General features: G+C 41.6%; 1 protein-coding gene across 2 annotated transcripts in view; it reads right to left on the bottom strand.

Moving 5' to 3' along the window:
* Nucleotides 1-20,319, bottom strand: part of smtnl (smoothelin, like) — a 38,276-nt gene that overhangs the window by 1,429 nt on the left and 16,528 nt on the right. For both annotated transcript variants that reach the window (XM_060943958.1, XM_060943957.1), the window contains exons 6-9: nt 16,206-16,284; nt 15,918-16,061; nt 15,692-15,815; nt 2,471-2,622 (exon numbers count right to left, since the gene is read on the bottom strand). In XM_060943958.1, the coding sequence (XP_060799941.1) occupies nt 2,471-2,622; nt 15,692-15,815; nt 15,918-16,061; nt 16,206-16,284 (499 nt within the window). The remainder of the gene's footprint in view (nt 1-2,470; nt 2,623-15,691; nt 15,816-15,917; nt 16,062-16,205; nt 16,285-20,319) is intronic.

Below are 20,319 nucleotides of genomic sequence, written 5' to 3'. Positions count from 1 at the left end.
GCTAGCTTACCCGCGACTTGGTGCTGTTAATGCAGCAGTCCAGTTAGCTTCCAGCTGGCATAGTAGTAGCGTTAGTGAAGGCCAACGCAAGCTTACCTGCGACTCGGTGCTAATTTCGTGGAAGTCCAGTTACCTTCTAGCCGGTGTAGTGTTGGTGAAGGCCAGTGCTAGCACAGTCAAGCCAAATATTATTATTATTATTATTATTATTCCTGTGTAATTTACTTAGTTACTTTGAAAATCAACATCGACAACTACACCCAGTGGAGCGACCTGGCAGCCAAAATTCTCTCAAAATCTGCTTTTAATGAAGCAAACTTTGTGGCCATGTTTATTGACAAACTGTCACAGTCACTTGCTAGTGTGGAAATTTTACATCTCTGATGTGTCTCTTTTCCAGTTTTTTGATGTCTGTTGGTATGTTTTTTTCTTGTAAAATATACGTGAAGAATATATAATGAAGTTTTGGTAGCCTTTCGGGTGTTCAGCGTGTCTTCGGTTTGAGTTTTTATTTCATTTATTTAATGCTTAATTACAGCACAGCTAATCCTAGCAGTAGCACTGGATTAGCCTCGTCTTCTCTCTTTCCCGGCTGACAAAGAAATTGTCAAAAGATTGTGCACGTGCGCAGCAGAAAAGTTTTGTCATTGTATATTTACGTGAACTCTGATGTGTGATGTCATGTTGTCTTGACAAAGTGCAATATTATAACAATATTGCATGCTCGTTCTCCATTGGGGAGAGTGGCGTAATACATGGAGGACAAGCGATATGATAATACTGCATGCTATCAATAAACCCACTAGAAGGGAATAGAATACATGTTTTGATTCCATCAAAAAAGTGGCCTGTATGTATAATAATTCCCGATATTTCACTCAAATGACATGACTCGCACGGTTTTCCCGCTGACTAGACATGCATTGTCAAAACGGTGAACTGGTTCATAATTAGAATTTTTTTGATTAACTTGAATTTTTTTTGTGTGTGTGGATGTGTCCATATAATATAAAGAAGTTTACACGGTTGCGCAAATATATGAAGTTTATCTTCTCATGTTGAAAATATTTTCACTTGTTCACTTCGCTCACTCGTGAATATACTGTACATTCACCACTCAAAGATGAACTTCGTATCTTTGTGCACCCATGTAATATCCTCTTTGTACTCTCTCAATTACATTTTCACTAAAAATGTTCTAAATTTTCATTTTGACCCAAAGTACTTCTAGTACTAAAGTATTTCATTTAGACTGATTACTTCTTACAAATCTCAGAGATTATGAATGCAACTGTCAGTTTGGTCAGTCAGCAACATCATTCACATTTCAACTATATTTAAAACATCAAATCAAATCCATACCAATTTGCAGTGATACCATAAGCATCACTTTCGCTCATGGACTGATATTCATATGTTTATTTTAAAACAACAACAACCTGATCTCATATGAAATAAAACAGATCAAAGTGGCGGCGTTTCAGTTTTACACCAACGATGTGGGAAAGCTAATCCTGGACCTTTGTAACGTTGTGAATTTGTGCGAAGAGTTACCAATTTATAAACGTGGCACCATATGGGGGGGATATGACCTGACATTTAATTGAAAGCAAACATAATAGTTTATTTTTTAGTGTGGACACTTTAATAATACTGACTATTATTATTATTATTAACAAAATAATTTCATCATGATTCATAACAAAAAAGTTAAATAATGTAAAATGTAAATAAAAAAATATATAAATAAAAATTAATAATAAGTAAAATTTACTCTCCATGTACTATATAATACTCATTTACTACTTGCCATTTGTAATTAAGCAAGATTTTGACATATTACCCATACTTGAGTATATATTTTTTTCTGTACTTTTTCTACCCCTGTAAATAACTGATATACACGTGCACCAAAATGGAGGGAGTTACAGGGTTCATTAATGTCTGGCTCCAGTAATGGAAAGATTGAGGCTGTGGGCAAGAAGAGGCTTGGGGTTCGTTGCCTTGGCTTTGTGGTTTAAAAAGCAGGATACGTTACAGACATGCAGTTCTCAGATGCACTGGAAAGTTGGTAACAGTATCTGTATTGCCAAACTGAGGAATGACGTGATGCAGCTCAACTAGAAGATCAGCTCATTTTAAAGGATTCTGCTAAGGTCAACATCCTCATCAGTCAATCTTGACTTCAGTTCGCTTTTTAACACCATGTAAAGAAGCGCATATCTTGTAACTGATATGTTTTTTTTTTTTTTTTTTTTTAATTTTCTGAGAATTACGAGAGTAATTTCTGATACTTGTCCTTGGTTGTGGTTTGCAGAAGTTATGTGCAGATTTCAGCATATATTTTCCCACTACTGAGTGTAAAGATACAGATGGTACACTAATGCATTGCAGATGACTGGAGATTATAGCAGCAGGAAAATATTTTCACATCAAAGCTAAAAAGAGTGTGGATGTTGCAAGTACTTACTCTGCAGTACTGAAGGCCAGTTCGAAATTGTGTTTGCGTTCGGTAGGAGACAGGACATTGTAGTCAAACTCAGTGGGGAAGAATGAGTGGACTAAGGCGCAGAAAGCCATACCATCACTCCAGCTAGACGAAAAGTTCTGGATGTCGATGTTCTAGATGAGAATGAAAGAAAGAATCGAGGACATGTTATATAACGGGGTTCCCCAGTTCTGCGTCTGGAGTGGCACAGTTTTGGGCTTTCCCTTGTCAACAAATTAACAAGGACTTGACAAGGTTAAAATGGCACTGTTTTTAACCAGAGCCATATGGACAGAAGAGCTCAGCTGTGAAGGAGAACAGAAAAGTTAGTGCACAGTTCATTTTGCACCTGACATACAGAAAAATGCTTTTCATGCCCAGTACAGTGCCTTGCAAAAGTATTCATCCCCCTTGGTGTTTGTCCTGTTTTGTCGCATTACAAGCTGAAATTAAAATGGATTTTTGGGGCGTTAGCACCATTTGAGTTACACACTGGCGGCATAGTGTGTTACTGATGGTAGCCTTTGTTACTTTAGTCCCAGCTCTCTGCAGGTCATTCACTAGGTCCCCCCGTGTGGTTCTGGGATTTTTGCTCACCGTTCTTGTGATCATTTTGACCCCACGGGGTGAGATCTTGCGTGGAGCCCCAGATCGAGGGAGATTATCAGTGGTCTTGTATGTTGTCTATTTTCTAATAATTGCTCCCACAGTTGATTTCTTCACACCAAGCTGCTTACCTATTGCAGATTCAGTCTTCCCAGCCTGGTGCAGGTCTACAATTTTGTTTCTGGTGTCCTTTGACAGCTCTTTGGTCTTGGCCATAGTGGAGTTTGGAGTGTGACTGTTTGAGGTTGTGGACAGGTGTCCTTTATACTGATAACGAGTTCAAACAGGTGCCATTAATACAGGTAACAAGTGGAGGATAGAGGAGCCTCTTAAAGAAGAAGTTACAGGTCTGTGAGAGCCAGAAATCTTGCTTGTTTGTAGGTGACCAAATACTTATTTTACCGAGGAATTTACCAATTAATTCATTAAAAATCCTACAATGTGATTTCCTGGGTTCTTTCCCCCCATTCTGTCGCTCATAGTTGAAGTGAACCTATGATGAAAATTACAGGCCTCTCTCATCTTTTTAAGTGGGAGAACTTGCACAATTGGTGGCTGACTAAATACTTTTTTGCCCCACTGTAAATGTTTCCCTTTAAACCACTCCAGTGTAGCAGTATTTTTAGGGTCATTGTCCTGCTGGAATGTGAACCTTCGTCCCAGTCTCAAACCTCTGGCCGACTCAAACAGGTTTTCCTCCAGAATTGTCCTGTATTTAGTACCATCCATCTATCCTTCAGTCCTGACCAGCTTTCCTGTCCCTGCAGATGAAAAATATCCCCACGGCATGCTGCTGCCACCACCATGCTTCACTGTAGGAATGGTGTTCTCAGGGTGTTGGGTTTGCACCACACATGGTATTTTCCATGATGGCCAAAAAGTTCCGTTTTAGTCTCATTTGACCAGAGAATCTTCTTCCATTTTTTTTGGGAGTCTGCCACATGCTGTTGGGCAAAGACCAAATGTGTTTTCTTAAGCAATGGCTTTTTTTTCTGGCCACTCTTCCATAAAGCCCCACTCTGTGGAGTGCATGGCTTAAAGTGGTCCTATGGACAGATACTCCCATCTCCGCTGTGGATCCTTGCAGCTCCTTCAGTGTTACCTTTGGTGTCTTTGTTGCATCTCTGATTAATGCCCTCCTTGCCTGGTCTGTGAGTTTTGGTGGGTGGCCTTCTCTTGTCAGGTTTGTAGTGGTGACGTATTCTTTCCATTTTGCTATAATGGATTTAATGGTGCTCCCTGAGATATTCAAAGTTTGGGATATTTTTTTTTATAACCCAACCCTGATCTATACTTCTCCACAACTTTGTCTCTGACCTGTTTGGAGGCTCCTTGGTTTTCATGTTGCTTGCTTAGTCGTGTTGCAGAGTCAGGGTCCTTCCAGAACAGGTTGATTTATACAGACAACGTGTGACAGATCATGTGACACTTTGATTGCACACAGGTGGATCTTAATCAACTAATTATGTGACTTATGAAGTGAATTGGTTGGACCAGCTCTTATTTAGGGGTTTCATACAAAAGGGGGTGAATACCTATGCACACTCCAGATTTCAGTTTTTTCATCTTAATTATTGTTTGTGTCACAATAAAACAGCAATTTTCACCCTTAAAGTGGTAGGCATGTTGTGTAAATCAAATGGTGCTAACCGTCCAAAAATCCATTTTAATTCCAGCTTGTAATGTGACAAAACAGGACAAACCCCAAGGGGGATGAATACTTTTGCAAGACACTGTACACACAGTAACACTTTCCAGCAACTCAACTAGAAATCTATTGCAAGCTCTGTAAGATAAGATAAGATTAATGCTTAAAAATAAAAATTGTGAAAAAGTAATGGTACCCAGCAAAGTGTTCCCATATTATATGTACAGTATTTAGTAGGTGCACTTATCCAGAGTGACTTACAGAAGTGGTTAATAGTCTCCAAGATTAAAATGGCTGTTTTAGAGCATGAAAATACTTGAGTGAGGGTAATAATTTCACATGTGAACTAAAGATTTTGGCATTATGAGGTTACAACAGCTATATGTGTATACCAAGGACCCAATCAGCCAATCATGTAGTAGCAGCACAATGCATAAAATCACGCAGATACAAATCAAGAGCTTCAGTTAATGTTCACTTCAAACATCAGAATGGGGGGGGGGAATTGTGATCTCAAAATGTGACTTTCACTGTGGCATGGGTGTTGGTGTCAGATGGACTGATTTGAGTAGTTCAGAAACTGCTGATCTCCTGGGGTTTTCACACACAACAGTCTCTAGAGTTTACACAGAATGGGACGTTAAAAAAAACATTGAGTGAGGGACAGTTCTGTGGGTGGAAACAAACGTCTTAGAAATAACAGAGGTCAGAGGAAAATGGCCAGATCGGTTCGAGCTGCCAGGAAGGATATAGTAACTCATATAATCACTCTTTACAACCGTGGTGAGCAGAAAAGCATCTCAGCATGCAACAGCAGAAGACCACAATGGGTTCCACTCCTGCAGCCAAGAACAGGAGTCTTAGAATCAAGAACAAGTTCCTATTAAAATGGCCAGTGAGTGTATAATAGAAATTATACTAGTCCCTTACATTAACCATTTTTAATTATTTACTTCTAATGTGACACATTGGATTACTCAAGTCCTTATTATTAGTATTTGAACGTAAGAATCAAGTTCATATATTTAGGATATGATAACGGTTTTAAACTCCAAGTCTCATCTCATCTCATTATCTCTAGCCGCTTTATCCTTCTACAGGGTCGCAGGCAAGCTGGAGCCTATCCCAGCTGACTACGGGTGAAAGGCAGGGTACACCATGGACAAGTTGCCAGGTCATCACAGGGCTGACACATAGACACAGACAACCATTCACACTCACATTCACACCTACAGTCAATTTAGAGTCACCAGTTAACCTAACCTGCATGTCTTTGGACTGTGGGGGAAACCGAAGCACCCGGAGGAAACCCACGCGGACAAGGGGAGAACATGCAAACTCCGCACAGAAAGGCCCTCGCCGGCCCCGGGGCTCGAACCCGGACCTTCTTGCTGTGAGGCGACAGCGCTAACCACTACACCACCGTGCCGCCCTAAACTCCAAGTCCAAAAACAAATTGAAATTCAGTAAGGTATACACTATTTCTGCAGAAATTTAGTCAAACAATAATCATATTACAGTTTGTTGTTTCTTCTTTATTTTTTTTCCAAGGGTCACCCCCCCAAGCATATGGTGAATGAATAATCTGTTGTAGGAATTGTTTATCTGCAGGGTTTGCACACTGGATAGCTATAATCTAAAGCACATTTGGAGAATGTCTAAGGTTTAGGGCAAGTGTTTGTTGATGTTATCTGTCAAATATTATTTCTGACCATGACGGTCACAGGATGAAGTCACCAAAAATGAAAAGCTGCTTTTGTAACTATTATGAATGGTGTTTATTATTTTTTTTTTTAGATTTCACATCTAAATCTGTCTTCAGATCTGTCTTTCAAATTCAAGCCCTTTAGTTCAATGCCCTCAACCCCCTTTACGTCATTGCAGTTGTCATGAATCCAGCGTTTTAGTGCTCTGTGTTTTATATATTGTTCTGTTTTTGTGCTAAATGTGCCTTGACCATGACGGCACCATCTTTAATCAGGTCCATATGGAAAGACGAGCTCAGCTGTGAAGCAGAACAGAAGAGGCATTGCGGCGTTCAACTCGCATAACTCCACATCTGACATACAGAAAAACTTTTTTTTTTCTCAGTTCACACAGTAATACTTTACAGCAACTACTCCATAAATCTATGAGGTAAGATTCACTCTCAAGAACAAAGGAATTCAGTTTCAGATGACAAAGGAACTGGAGCCAGCAAGTACTGGTACATTTACAGTATTTAGCAGATGTTCTTTTTCAGAGAAACTTCTTCATAGTCTCCGTAAAAACAAAATCTACAACTGTGATTCCAAAAAAGTTGGAACAAAGTACAAATTGTAAATAAAAACAGAATGCAATAATTTACAAATCTCAAAAACTGATATTGTATTCACAATAGAACATAGACAACATATCAAATGTCGAAAATGAGACATTTTGAAATTTCATGCCAAATATTGGCTCATTTGAAATTTCATGACAGCAACACATCTCAAAAAAGTTGGGACAGGGGCAATAAGAGGCTGGAAAAGTTAAAGGTACAAAAAAGGAACAGCTGGAGGACCAAATTGCAACTCATTAGGTCAATTGGCAATAGGTCATTAACATGACTGGGTATAAAAAGAGCATCTTGGAGTGGCAGCAGCTCTCAGAAGTAAAGATGGGAAGAGGATCACCAATCCCCTTAATTCTGCGCCGACAAATAGTGGAGCAATATCAGAAACGAGTTCAACAGTGTAAAATTGCAAAGAGTTTGAACATATCATCATCTACAGTGCATAATATCATCAAAAGATTCAGAGAATCTGGAAGAATCTCTGTGCGTAAGGGTCAAGGCCGGAAAACCATACTGGGTGCCCGTGATCTTCGGGCCCTTAGACGGCACTGCATCACATACAGGCATGCTTCTGTATTGGAAATCACAAAATGGGCTCAGGAATATTTCCAGAGAACATTATCTGTGAGCACAATTCACCGTGCCATCTGCCGTTGCCAGCTAAAACTCTATAGTTCAAAGGAGAAGCCGTATCTAAACACAATCCAGAAGCACAGACGTCTTCTCTGGGCCAAGGTTCATTTAAAATGGACTGTGGCAAAGTGGAAAACTGTTCTGTGGTCAGACGAATCAAAATTTGAAGTTCTTTATGGAAATCAGGGACGCCGTGTCATTCGGACTAAAGAGGAGAAGGACGACCCAAGTTGTTATCAGCGCTCAGTTCAGAAGCCTGCATCTCTGATGGTATGGGGTTGCATTAGTGCGTGTGGCATGGGCAGCTTACACATCTAGAAAGACACCATCAATGCTGAAAGGTATATCCAGGTTCTAGAGCAACATATGCTCCCATCCAGACGACGTCTCTTTCAGGGAAGACCTTGCATTTTCCAACATGACAATGCCAAACCACATACTGCATCAATTACAGCATCATGGCTGCGTAGAAGAAGGGTCCGGGTACTGAACTGGCCAGCCTGCAGTCCAGATCTTTCACCCATAGAAAACATTTGGCGCATCATAAAACGGAAGATACGACAAAAAAGACCTAAGACAGTTGAGCAACTAGAATCCTACATTAGACAAGAATGGGTTAACATTCCTATCCCTAAACTTGAGCAACTTGTCTCCTCAGTCCCCAGACGTTTACAGACTGTTGTAAAGAGAAAAGGGGATGTCTCACAGTGGTAAACATGGCCTTGTCCCAACTTTTTTGAGATGTGTTGTTGTCATGAAATTTAAAATCACCTAATTTTTCTCTTTAAATGATACATTTTCTCAGTTTAAACATTTGATATGTCATCTATGTTCTATTCTGCATAAAATATGGAATTTTGAAACTTCCACATCGTTGCATTCCGTTTTTATTTACAATTTGTACTTTGTCCCAACTTTTTTGGAATCGGGGTTGTACATGATAGAAAAAATAGGTCAGTGTCCATTAAGCTCAAGCCCTATTAGTGGGGATTTCGTATAAGTTAGTCCAAAAATGAAAACCGAGTACCAGTATATCTTTCTTTGTCTCATTTTCTCTCCTTCTGGATTAAATGTGTGTGGTTCAGTGTTCAGTGAAGAAGTGGGTCTTCAGTTCTCTAAACCCCTACTCAAGATTTGCCATAGATGGAGTATTTCTTTGAATATTGTTTGCATCATTGCTGAAAGGTCGTGTTACTATGTTTAATAACATGTCTTAAAGCTAGATGGCCTTTCCATTTCATACATGTAAAATTTACCTCCATCTGAGTTTTGGTCATTGTGATAAATGTTTATTTCTGTAATATCTCAAAATATCAGCCCATTCTGTGGCTGGGAAGTTATTTAATTTCAGGGGATTCCTAGCAAATAATGTGCATGAAATCGCTCACTTCATGCAGTCAAGCATGCACAGGTTTACCTTCTTCTTCTTCTTTTGGGTTTTATGTCAGCTGGCATCTACAGGTTTATCTTTGACCATGCACTGACAGTTACATCGTTCTGCCGCTAATGCCCAGGTCAGATGGCACAAAGACGCATGCTGTGACCTGCGATCGGTCGGGTGGCAACTGATTGCAGGTGGACCAGTGGCGGCTGGTAGTCTTTCAAACAGGGGAGGCTGGTCGGTTACGATATTTCCAGATTTTAAAAGAAAAAACACATCAATTTTGCCCATACTCTTGCCTCTGATCTGGCTGATTGTTGGCAGCGTCACAAACTGTGAAATAACAGGTTCTTTTGGCCCATTAGCCTACTGTCCAATATACCTGATGGTGGTGTTGGGGGGGGGGGGGGGGGTATATTTTCACATTTTATATTTTAAAATTGTGGCATGTTGTTTAAAAATTGATCATTATTGAAAGCAGCTCTTTGTCAGGAACCTCAGCAGTAGAGCTGGGTGCCACACATTTCATTCAATGACACTTTCCCTATATTTTACTTATTTTGACTGAGAAATGTTTTATTGACAATTTTGATAACCCTTCACTTTTAATCCAGGTCTGTAGTGTGAAATGTTCTTGGCTGTGTTTTTGTTTAAAAATGTTTTCCAAATTGTAGCTGTGTTTAATTCATATCCAGAAAAATATATATTCCAATATAATAGACTCAGCATAAACATTTTAAATAGATTCTATATTTTTGGTCCATCCATGACATATTACTAAAGTAGCCTATTTACTGTTGTTGATGTGGGTCACTTGCTGTTAGCCAATTCACTTTCTCGTACCAGGAGAGCTGAAAGGAGCGAGTATTATTCCCTACCTTTTTCACCAAGTCAATTTGAGGCGTTGGTCTACCCTGCTCTTTAATTTTAATTTTTTCCTTGAAAGGAAGACTGGCAAATGGCTTCGCCAAAATTAAATCAGCAATGCTCGGCATCCGTGCGCAGCTTTCTTGCTAGCTGACTAGCCCCCTCAAGTTCAAGTTCAGTCACTCAAATAAACAAAATTTCTGGAACTAAGATAGCAAACTTGACAACACTATATTTACACCTTATTTACAATGAAAATATATACAAACTAAAAAAGCTGGTAGAAACCGTATGTAATGAATGAAATCGAAATGTAAGCTGATCTCTTACAATACAGCACTTGCGAATCCGCATGGGGCTGAACTAATGTTGCCAGATACTGCTGACGTTATCCAGCCCAAAATATGTTCAAAACCCGCCAATATGCACTTAAAACCGCTCAATTGAGCGGGAAACCCCCAATCTGGCAACACTGTACCGCTGCCTGTCTATAGTTGAAACGAGCTGTCAATCAAAGAAAATATCCGGCCGCTTTCACCAATCACCAGTCTCCTCGCGGAAACTGCCATGTCTCTCCCATGTGAGGCTCGGAGTCCGTGGGCGGGCGTTTTCGCAGTATTTGTCCAATAACTGTCTTGCATTTTGAGATTGAAAAGCGCAGAGCTCCCAAATGCCATTGAAGTCCACTGAGGCTGGGAGTCCGTGGGAGTCCGTAGGCGGGCATTTTCGCAGTATTTGTCCAATAATCGTCTTGCATTTTGAGATTGAAAAGCGCAGAGCTCCCAATGCCATTGAAGCCCACTGAGGCTGTGCTGCATCGTGCTGTCACGAGGGGGAAAAACTCACACACACCTCATCTCATTATCTCTAGCCGCTTTATCCTGTTCTACAGGGTCGCAGGCAAGCTGGAGCCTATCCCAGCTGACTACGGGCGAAAGGCAGGGTACACCCTGGACAAGTCGCCAGGTCATCACAGGGCTGACACATAGACACAGACAACCATTCACACTCACATTCACACCTACGGTCAATTTAGAGTCACCAGTTAACCTAACCTGCATGTCTTTGGACTGTGGGGGAAACCGGAGCACCCGGAGGAAACCCACGCGGACACGGGGAGAACATGCAAACTCCGCACAGAAAGGCCCTCGCCGGCCCCGGGGCTCGAACCCAGGACCTTCTTGCTATGAGGTGACAGCGCTAACCACTACACCACCATGCCGCCACTCACACACACATTAAAGTTCATCTCATCTCATCTCATTATCTCTAGCCGCTTTATCCTTCTACAGGGTCGCAGGCAAGCTGGAGCCTATCCCAGCTGACTACGGGCGAAAGGCGGGGTACACCCTGGACAAGTCGCCAGGTCATCACAGGGCTGACACATAGACACAGACAACCATTCACACTCACATTCACACCTATGGTCAATTTAGAGTCACCAGTTAACCTAACCTGCATGTCTTTGGACTGTGGGGGAAACCGGAGCACCCGGAGGAAACCCACGCGGACACGGGGAGAACATGCAAACTCCACACAGAAAGGCCCTCGCCGGCCCCGGGGCTCGAACCCAGGACCTTCTTGCTGTGAGGCGACAGCGCTAACCACTACACCACCGTGCCGCCCACATTAAAGTTATAAGGGCATTTTTAGAGGAGGCTGAGCCTCCCTCGTTGTCTTAGAGCAATCGCCCGTGAGGTGGACGTAGGTGTTTTGCATCAAATCCTTCGTTGTGGTCAGATATATTGCAAGACGCAGAGTTTTTAAGTTGAATCAACCAGTCGGAAACAGACGCAGGTTGACGCAGCGCACAGGAAACCTTTAAAAATATAAGGCTGTAAGACTGCTCGCAGGTTGTAAACTATTTGTAGGTGCAGTGTGCGTCTACCTGCGATGCATCACAGCCCTCTCTAAAGACTTATCTTCTCCTGCGTCAGCCTGTGTCTAGCTGCCACTACCTGCTTCAACCTGCGATTGGTCGCTCAAGTGTTGCAAGACCGCCTGCCTCTACATGCATCAACCTGCTATTTGCACCGATTGGAAGTGAATCGCAGCTGAAATGCGAACAGATTGTGATCCACTTGCGTCAACCTGCCTCTACTAAAGACCCTCCGCAACACTCTGCATCGTCGTGCGTCGATGCAAGACCAGTCTTGTGTCTACCTGCGATTTTGTTATCGCAGGTAGACACAAGTAATCGAAAAACTAGTTGCAGCCTGCCATCTGACCTGGACATAAACGAACAGCTGATCACACCGAGGTGCTCACTGACCGCCAATATTTATTAATTTGGTCCTGCGTTTCCTTTCCTTTGCATCATAACACCTTTTCTTCTCACTTTCCGTTACTGTAGTCGGTCCTTCACGTTTCATTCTCACACTCATGTGACAGGGAAAGCCCACCACGTGATGTATGACGTAGTATCTTGAATTGGGTCATGGTGAAGCAGGAAAAAATAGCGGCGAATTTAGAGCCACGTGGTCCTAAATTCAGTAATTGTTCTGTTTAAAAATAACTAATAAAATTGAAAGTCTGTGATTCGAATTCAGTAGCTTTTGGCCCACTAAATAAAAATAATTGGGTGTCAGGGAAAATTCTTTTTATGACCTACTCTTGAAAAATCTGAAAGGCAGTCTAGCTTTAAATTGCTTTGTTTGCATAGTCTATAAACTAGACTTACTGGAGCGCTTTATGAACAAAACTCATCTCATCTCATTATCTCTAGCCGCTTTATCCTTCTACAGGGTCGCAGGCAAGCTGGAGCCTATCCCAACTGACTACGGGCGAAAGGCGGGGTACACCCTGGAGAAGTCGCCAGGTCATCACAGGGCTGACACATAGACACAGACAACCATTCACACTCACATTCACACCTACGGTCAATTTAGAGTCACCAGTTAACCTAACCTGCATGTCTTTGGACTGTGGGGGAAACCGGAGCACCCGGAGGGGACCCACGCGGACACGGAGAGAACATGCAAACTCCACACAGAAAGGCCCTCGCCGGCCCCAGGGCTCGAACCCAGGACCTTCTTGCTCTGAGGCGACAGCACTAACCACTACACCACCATGCCGCCCATGAACAAAACTTTATTGCTAAAATTAACAAAGTAGCATTATTATAAATGTGTGATAAAATGTGGTTAACAAAACCCTCAAAATAACAAAATAGTTCAACGTTGGATTTGTTGGGTCAGATTTGGTGCTGTTTTTTTTTTAAATACATAAATTAATTGTTAGCTAGCTACTGAAGCAATTCATTCATTCATTCATTTGTTTTTTTCCCCCTCCATCTATAGTAACTACTTTAATTTAGTCTCAGCCTTTGTGGAGGCAGAGCTTATTCTGGGAACACTGGGCATGGGGTGTGAATATACATCTTGGATTTGAAAACCAGCCAGGTCCAAATATTCATATGTTCATTCACACCTTGGGTCAATTTACTGTCACCAATCCAACTACAGCCATATTTATGGCTAGTTCTTCTTCTTCTTCTTCTTTTGGCTGCTCCCGATTAGGGGTCACCACAACGGATCTTTCGTCTCCATTGCTCCCTGTCTTCCGCATCCTTCTCTACCACACCTGCCACTTTCATGTCCTCTCTCACCACATCCATGTATCTCCTTTTTGGCCTTCCTCGTTTTCGTGTGCCTGGCAGCTCCATCCTCAACATTCTCCTTCCAACATGCTCTGCATCTCTTCTCAGGATGTGCCCGTACCATCTCAGTCTCATCTCTCTTAGCTTCATTCCCAAGCTCTCACTGCAAAAAAATGATATATTGTTAAGAGAAAATATCTTTAAAATGAGTGAATTTGTCTAACATTTCTTATTAGAAGATTATTTGGACTCAAATATAAGATTATGTAGCTTACTTTTAGATGCTTTTCTTCATTTCCAGCTTGAAATGTTCTTATTCTATTGGCAGATAATTTTGCTAATTTTAAGCGTTTAATTCTAGAAAGAAGCAAAATTATTTGCCAATAGAATAAGACAATTTAAAGCTTGAAATGAGCAAAAGCATCTAAAAGTAAGCTAAATAAACTTGTATTTGCGTTCTAATAATCTTCTAATCCGAAATATTGGATAAATTCACCTATAGTAAAGATATTTTCTCTTAACAATATATCATTTTTTGCAGTGCTCCACATGTGCTGTCCCTCTGACGTGCTCGTTCCTTATCCTGTCCAACCTCGTCACTCCCATCGCAAACCTTAACATCCTCAACTCCGCCACCTCCAATTTTGCCTCCTGTCTCTTCGTTAAGGGTACGGTCTCCAATCCATACATCACAGCTGGTCTCACTACTCTCTTATACATCTTACCTTTCACTTTTGCTGGGACTTTTCTATCACAAATGACTCCCGAAATCCTTCTCCAACTGCTCCACCCTGCCTGCACTCTCTTTCTCACCTCACTATCGCAGGCCCCATTTTCCTGCACAGTTGACCCCAGGTACTTGAATTCACCAACTTTCTTCATGTCTACTCCTTGCATCACTACACTATCATCCCCATTCTCATTGATGCACATGTATTCTGTTTTGCTACGGCTCGCCTTCATTCCTCTTCGTTCCAATGGATACCTCCATCTCTCCAACCTCCTTTCTACTTTCATCTTATATCACAATATCATCCACAAACATCGTGTTCCATGGTGACTCTTGCCTCACTTCGTCCATCAAGCTATCCATCACTATGGCAAACAAGAAAGGACTCAAAGCAGATCCTTGATGGAGTCCCACCTTCACCTTGAACCATTCAGTTGTTCCAACTGCACACCTCGCTGCTGTTTCACTGTTCTCATACATGTCTTGCACCACTCTAATATACTTCTCATTCACTCCACTCTTTCTCATACAATACCATAACTCATCTCTCGGCACTCTATCGTATGCCTTCTCCAGGTCTACAGCCACACAATATAGCTTTCTCTGGCCTTCTCTGTACTTCTCCATTAACATTCTTAAAGCAAAAATTGCATCTGACGTGCTCTTCCTTGGAATAAACCCGTACTGCTATTCACAGATTGCTACCTCTCTTCTCAATCTCGCTTCCAATACTCTTTCCCATAGCTTCATGGTGTGGCTCATCAATTTTATTCCTCTGTAATTACTGCAACTCTGTACATCTCCCTTATTCTTGTATATTGGGACTAGCACACTCTCCATTCATTTGGCATCTTCTCATTCTCTAGGATCTTATTAAACAATCTCGTTAGGAACTCCACAGCCGTCTCACCCAAACATCTCCAAGCCTCAACCATCCGGTCCGACTGCTTTCCCAGTCTTCATTCTTTTCATGGCTGTCCTCACCTCATCCTTACTAACCAATTCTGATTCCTGATTTGCTGTCTCCAATGAATCTGACCTTTTCTCTTTCATTCCGCATGTTAGATTTGGCACAGTTTTACGCTGGATGCCCTTCCTGACGCAACCCTCTCCAATTTATCTGGGCTTGGGACCGGCACCAAAAGTACGCTTATGCCCCCCTAGTGGCTGGATTTATGGCTAGTTAACCTGGTTAATACCAGCTGGCTTGTTTGCCAGCACTTTATCCATTTGCATAATGTCCTCCACTCCGTTTACTGCCTTGTTTTTAGTTATCTAAATAGCTTTACATTTCTAAGACTGTTTGCGTGTTTTTTATGTATCTCCAATTCCCCCAAATGTATGCACTGCTGCTGCTTTAAAGAAATGTTATAATTGCTCAGGCTTTTTCTCTTAGAACTAATATGCATCAGAAAGGTCTTACCTGATATCCAATAGTTTTGGAGCGACACCACTCTAAAAGAATCTGTTTGATGCTGCTTGCACTGGACACGCCAAAGCTCTGAGAGCGCTTCAGCTTGGGTTTAGAGTCCACAGGTTTGGGTTGACTGAAACAAACAGGGAGCAGAAACAAAGAATGCAAAAGCTTAGAAGAAAGAAATATGAGCACGAAACAGAGATTATAGAATCAAGGCTAAAAATCCTCCTACCTGTTATTCTCAGAATCCAGTCGCTCAAAAATGGACCTGCGTGCCTGGGCCCCAATGCTGCGGGGCAGAGTTTGTGACCTCACAAGCTCACGTTTGCGCTCCATGCCTCTGCCAAAGGACAGCTCTCCTGCAATATCTGCATTCCTGATACACACAATATCCCTATTATATGCCTCAGATATTCAGGGGATCTTTGCAGCATGTCTCTGGATTGGAGCACTAAAGTATTGTGCATGTCATTTTTTGCCAAAGTGACTATAAATTCAAGTATATTTTGATTTAACCAACCTTTCTGTGTTGTGCTGGTTGAGTGCAGAGTAACCTGAATAAGCTACAGATTTAGATGGCACAGAAGATGATGTTTTCTCTGCAAATTACAGAATATATATATATATAGGTTAGGCAGGAAGTCAAGTCTGTTTTTTCCCTTTATTCTGCATATTTCTATCCTCTATGTCAGGGGTCATCAAACTCCGGCCCGCGGGCCGACTCCGGCCCACCCCCCCCTTTGACCGGCCCCCCAGCCCCTCTGCCCCCCACCACTTGAACCGGCCCTATGAGGCAATCCCCAAAAGTGGTCATGGCCTATTTTTTTAAATTGCTTTTTGGCAAATAATAACATGTCTGCATCTTGTATTTTGTTGATTTTATAAATTAAAATTGATATTTAGTTATAAAATGAACTATTCATATTTTCCGAATTTTCGTCATATGCTCGCAATCAAGCAGTGACAGGCAGCGCACGCGCAGAGAACTGTCAGTGTTCAGGACAGCAAAATGGCTAGCGGTCAGCGAAAAGCTGACAGAGAGTGTAGAGTTTTTAAAGAACAGTGGACCACCGAATATTTTTTCATTCAGTGTAAGGACCGTGCAGTTTGTCTTGTATGTAAAGAAAGCGTGTCGGTTTTCAAAGAATATAATCCGCGTTGTCACTACGAAACCCGCCACAAAGAGTATGCTAGTTTGTGAGGGCAAACAAGAGAAGACAGGACTCGGAGGATGAAATGCGGACTGGCTGCACAACAGAATGTATTCCTTCGCCAAACCCAGATCAACCAGGCTGCTGTCCGAGCTAGCTATAAGGTAGCTCACCTACTAGCTACCCATGGAAAGCCGTTTACTGATGGGGACTTTGTTAAAGTATGCATGCTTGCTGTGGCCGAGGAGGTGTGTCCCGACAAGAAGTACAAATCAACAAGTACAAATCCAGCTCACCTACATATACTACTGATTTTGATTCCCATTATTCTGTATGCTTTAGTTTTGACCTGTAAATGGCCTACTGCTCATTTCATTTTCACCTTGACCTAAAAAATGTTTACTGAACATGCTCAAATGGATAGGCATAAGAGCTGGCTAGTTGAGCTATTGCTCATATTATTATAATTTTACTGTTTTTTAAAATGTATTTATTTTCTAGGCCTATTTGACCTTTATTAAGTGCTGCACACAATTATTAATATTATTAATAATATCAACAGGCCTACCTACAATTTATAATTTTCCACTCACCTTTGCCAGTGTCAATCACCTCAACTAGGCAGATGTTTCTTACCTTGACAGCTTTGATGTTATTTTTATTAGAAAATAAATAAATGGAATATCTGTGATATTTCAAATTAAAACAAAGTGTGAAGACTCGATTACTACTTTTGCAAACCACTAGTAAAGATAAACAAATATGTGCCAGGAATCAAGTGTTGATATAGTAGTGTGGATATAATAGTGGGGATGGCTGTGCCAGGCTAGTAATCTCTACTACACAATGAGGCCTGCTGGTGGTCATATTTGTCTGGGTCATACAATTCTATGTTATATAGCTGACCCGACCCCGGCCCCCCATCACAGTCAGGAATGACAGTGTGGCCCCCAGAGAAAAAAGTTTGGTGACCCCTGCTCTATGTATTCTCCTGAATTCAAAATACAACCCCGATTCCAAAAAAGTTGGGACAAAGTACAAATTGGAAATAAAAACGGAATGCAATGATGTGGAAGTTTCAAAATTCCATATTTTATTCAGAATAGAACACAGATGACATATCAAATGTTTAAACTGAGAAAATGTATCATTTAAGAGAAAAATTAGGTGATTTTAAATTTCATGACAACAACACATCTCAAAAAAGTTGGGACAAGGCCATGTTTAGCACTGTGAGACATCCCCTTTTCTCTTTACAACAGTCTGTAAACGTCTGGGGACTGAGGAGACAAGTTGCTCAAGTTTAGGGATAGGAATGTTAACCCATTCTTGTCTAATGTAGGATTCTAGTTGCTCAACTGTCCTAGGTCTTTTTTGTTGTATCTTCTGTTTTATGATGCGCCAAATGTTTTCTATGGGTGAAAGATCTGGACTGCAGGCTGGCCAGTTCAGTACCCGGACCCTTCTTCTACGCAGCCATGATGCTGTAATTGATGCAGTATGTGGTTTGGCATTGTCATGTTGGAAAATGCAAGGTCTTCCCTGAAAGAGACGTCGTCTGGATGGGAGCATATGTTGCTCTAGAACCTGGATATACCTTTCAGCATTGATGGTGTCTTTCCAGATGTGTAAGCTGCCCATGCCACATGCACTAATGCAACCCCATACCATCAGAGATGCAGGCTTCTGAACTGAGCGCTGATAACAACTTGGGTCGTCCTTCTCCTCTTTAGTCCGAATGACACGGCGTCCCTGATTTCCATAAAGAACTTCAAATTTTGATTCGTCTGACCACAGAACAGTTTTCCACTTTGCCACAGTCCATTTTAAACGAGCCTTGGCCCAGAGAAGACGTCTGCGCTTCTGGATCATGTTTAGATACAGCTTCTTCTTTGAACTATAGAGTTTTAGCTGGCAACAGCGGATGGCACGGTGAATTGTGTTCACAGATAATGTTCTCTGGAAATATTCCTGAGCCCATTTTGTGATTTCCAATACAGAAGCATGCCTGTATGTGATGCAGTGCTGTCTAAGGGCCCGAAGATCACGGGCACCCAGTATGGTTTTCCGGCCTTGACCCTTACGCACAGAGATTCTTCCAGATTCTCTGAATCTTTTGATGATATTATGCACTGTAGATGATGATATGTTCAAACCCTTTGCAATTTTACACTGTCGAACTCCTTTCTGATATTGCTCCACTATTTGTCGGCGCAGAATTAGGGGGATTGGTGATCCTCTTCCCATCTTTACTTCTGAGAGCCGCTGCCACTCCAAGATGCTCTTTTTATACCCAGTCATGTTAATGACCTATTGCCAACTGGCCTAATGAGTTGCAATTTGGTCCTCCAGCTGTTCCTTTTTTGTACCTTTAACTTTTCCAGCCTCTTATTGCCCCGTCCCAACTTTTTTGAGATGTGTTGCTGTCATGAAATTTCAAATGAGCCAATATTTGGCATGAAATTTCAAAATGTCTCACTTTTGACATTTGATATGTTGTCTATGTTCTACTGTGAATACAATATCAGTTTTTGAGTTTTGTAAATTATTGCATTCCATTTTTATTTTCAATTTGTACTTTGTCCCAACTTTTTTGGAATCGGGGTTGTAGCAATGCTATCATATAATGAAGCACATCATTTAGTAACTGAACATATCAATGATTTGCCTAAACCCACTGATCAGATGTTTGACAAGCAAATTTAGTTTCCATCTGATGTCTAAACATCGCCAGAAATGGAAAAGAACAACTGAAGAGTTTGATTCCAAAACGTGATTAGCACCATTAAAAGAAAATCAAAGTTTCCGCCAAAAGAAGTTTGGTTTTTGATTGCTTTTCAAAGTTCCAAAATCCATATATGCAAAATGTGATTTTCTGGTGTAGTGGTGTGCATGGTGGTGTAGTGGTTAGTGCTGTCGCCTCACAGCAAGACGGTTCTGGGTTCAAGCCCAGTGGCCAATGGAGGCCTTTCTGTGCGGAGTTTGCATGTTCTCCCCGTGTCCGCGTGGGTTTCCTCCGGGTGCTCCGGTTTCCCCCACAGTCCAAAGACATGCAGGTTAGGTTAACTGGTGACTCTAAATTGACCGTAGGTGTGAATGTGAGTGTGAATGGTTGTCTGTGTCTATGTGTCAGCCCTGTGATGACCTGGCGACTTGTCCAGGGTGTACCCCGCCTTTCGCCTGTAGTCAGCTGGGATAGGCTCCAGCTTGCCTGCGACCCTGTACAGGATAAGCTATGAATTTAACTGCACGTGCTGTACAAGATGTCCAAACTTCTAAACTTGTTCAGAATAAAAAGTTTGTCCTTTTTTTTTTTAATTTCTATGGAAACATCTGACTGGGCCTGTTAACATTCCTCAGAGCTTTGTGTATAAAATAGATTGGGGCTTGTAGATGACAAGATGAATGTAATTTGGGAAAATCTGTGGTCTAATAGAAGAGATGGTCCAAGTTCAGAGGCCGTCATATGTGTAGATCAACTTT

This window comes from Neoarius graeffei, chromosome 17 (assembly GCF_027579695.1).
Source record: "Neoarius graeffei isolate fNeoGra1 chromosome 17, fNeoGra1.pri, whole genome shotgun sequence".
NCBI lineage: Eukaryota > Metazoa > Chordata > Actinopteri > Siluriformes > Ariidae > Neoarius > Neoarius graeffei.
Note: the sequence above shows the minus strand (reverse complement) of the source record. Positions and strands in the feature narration are given on the sequence as shown.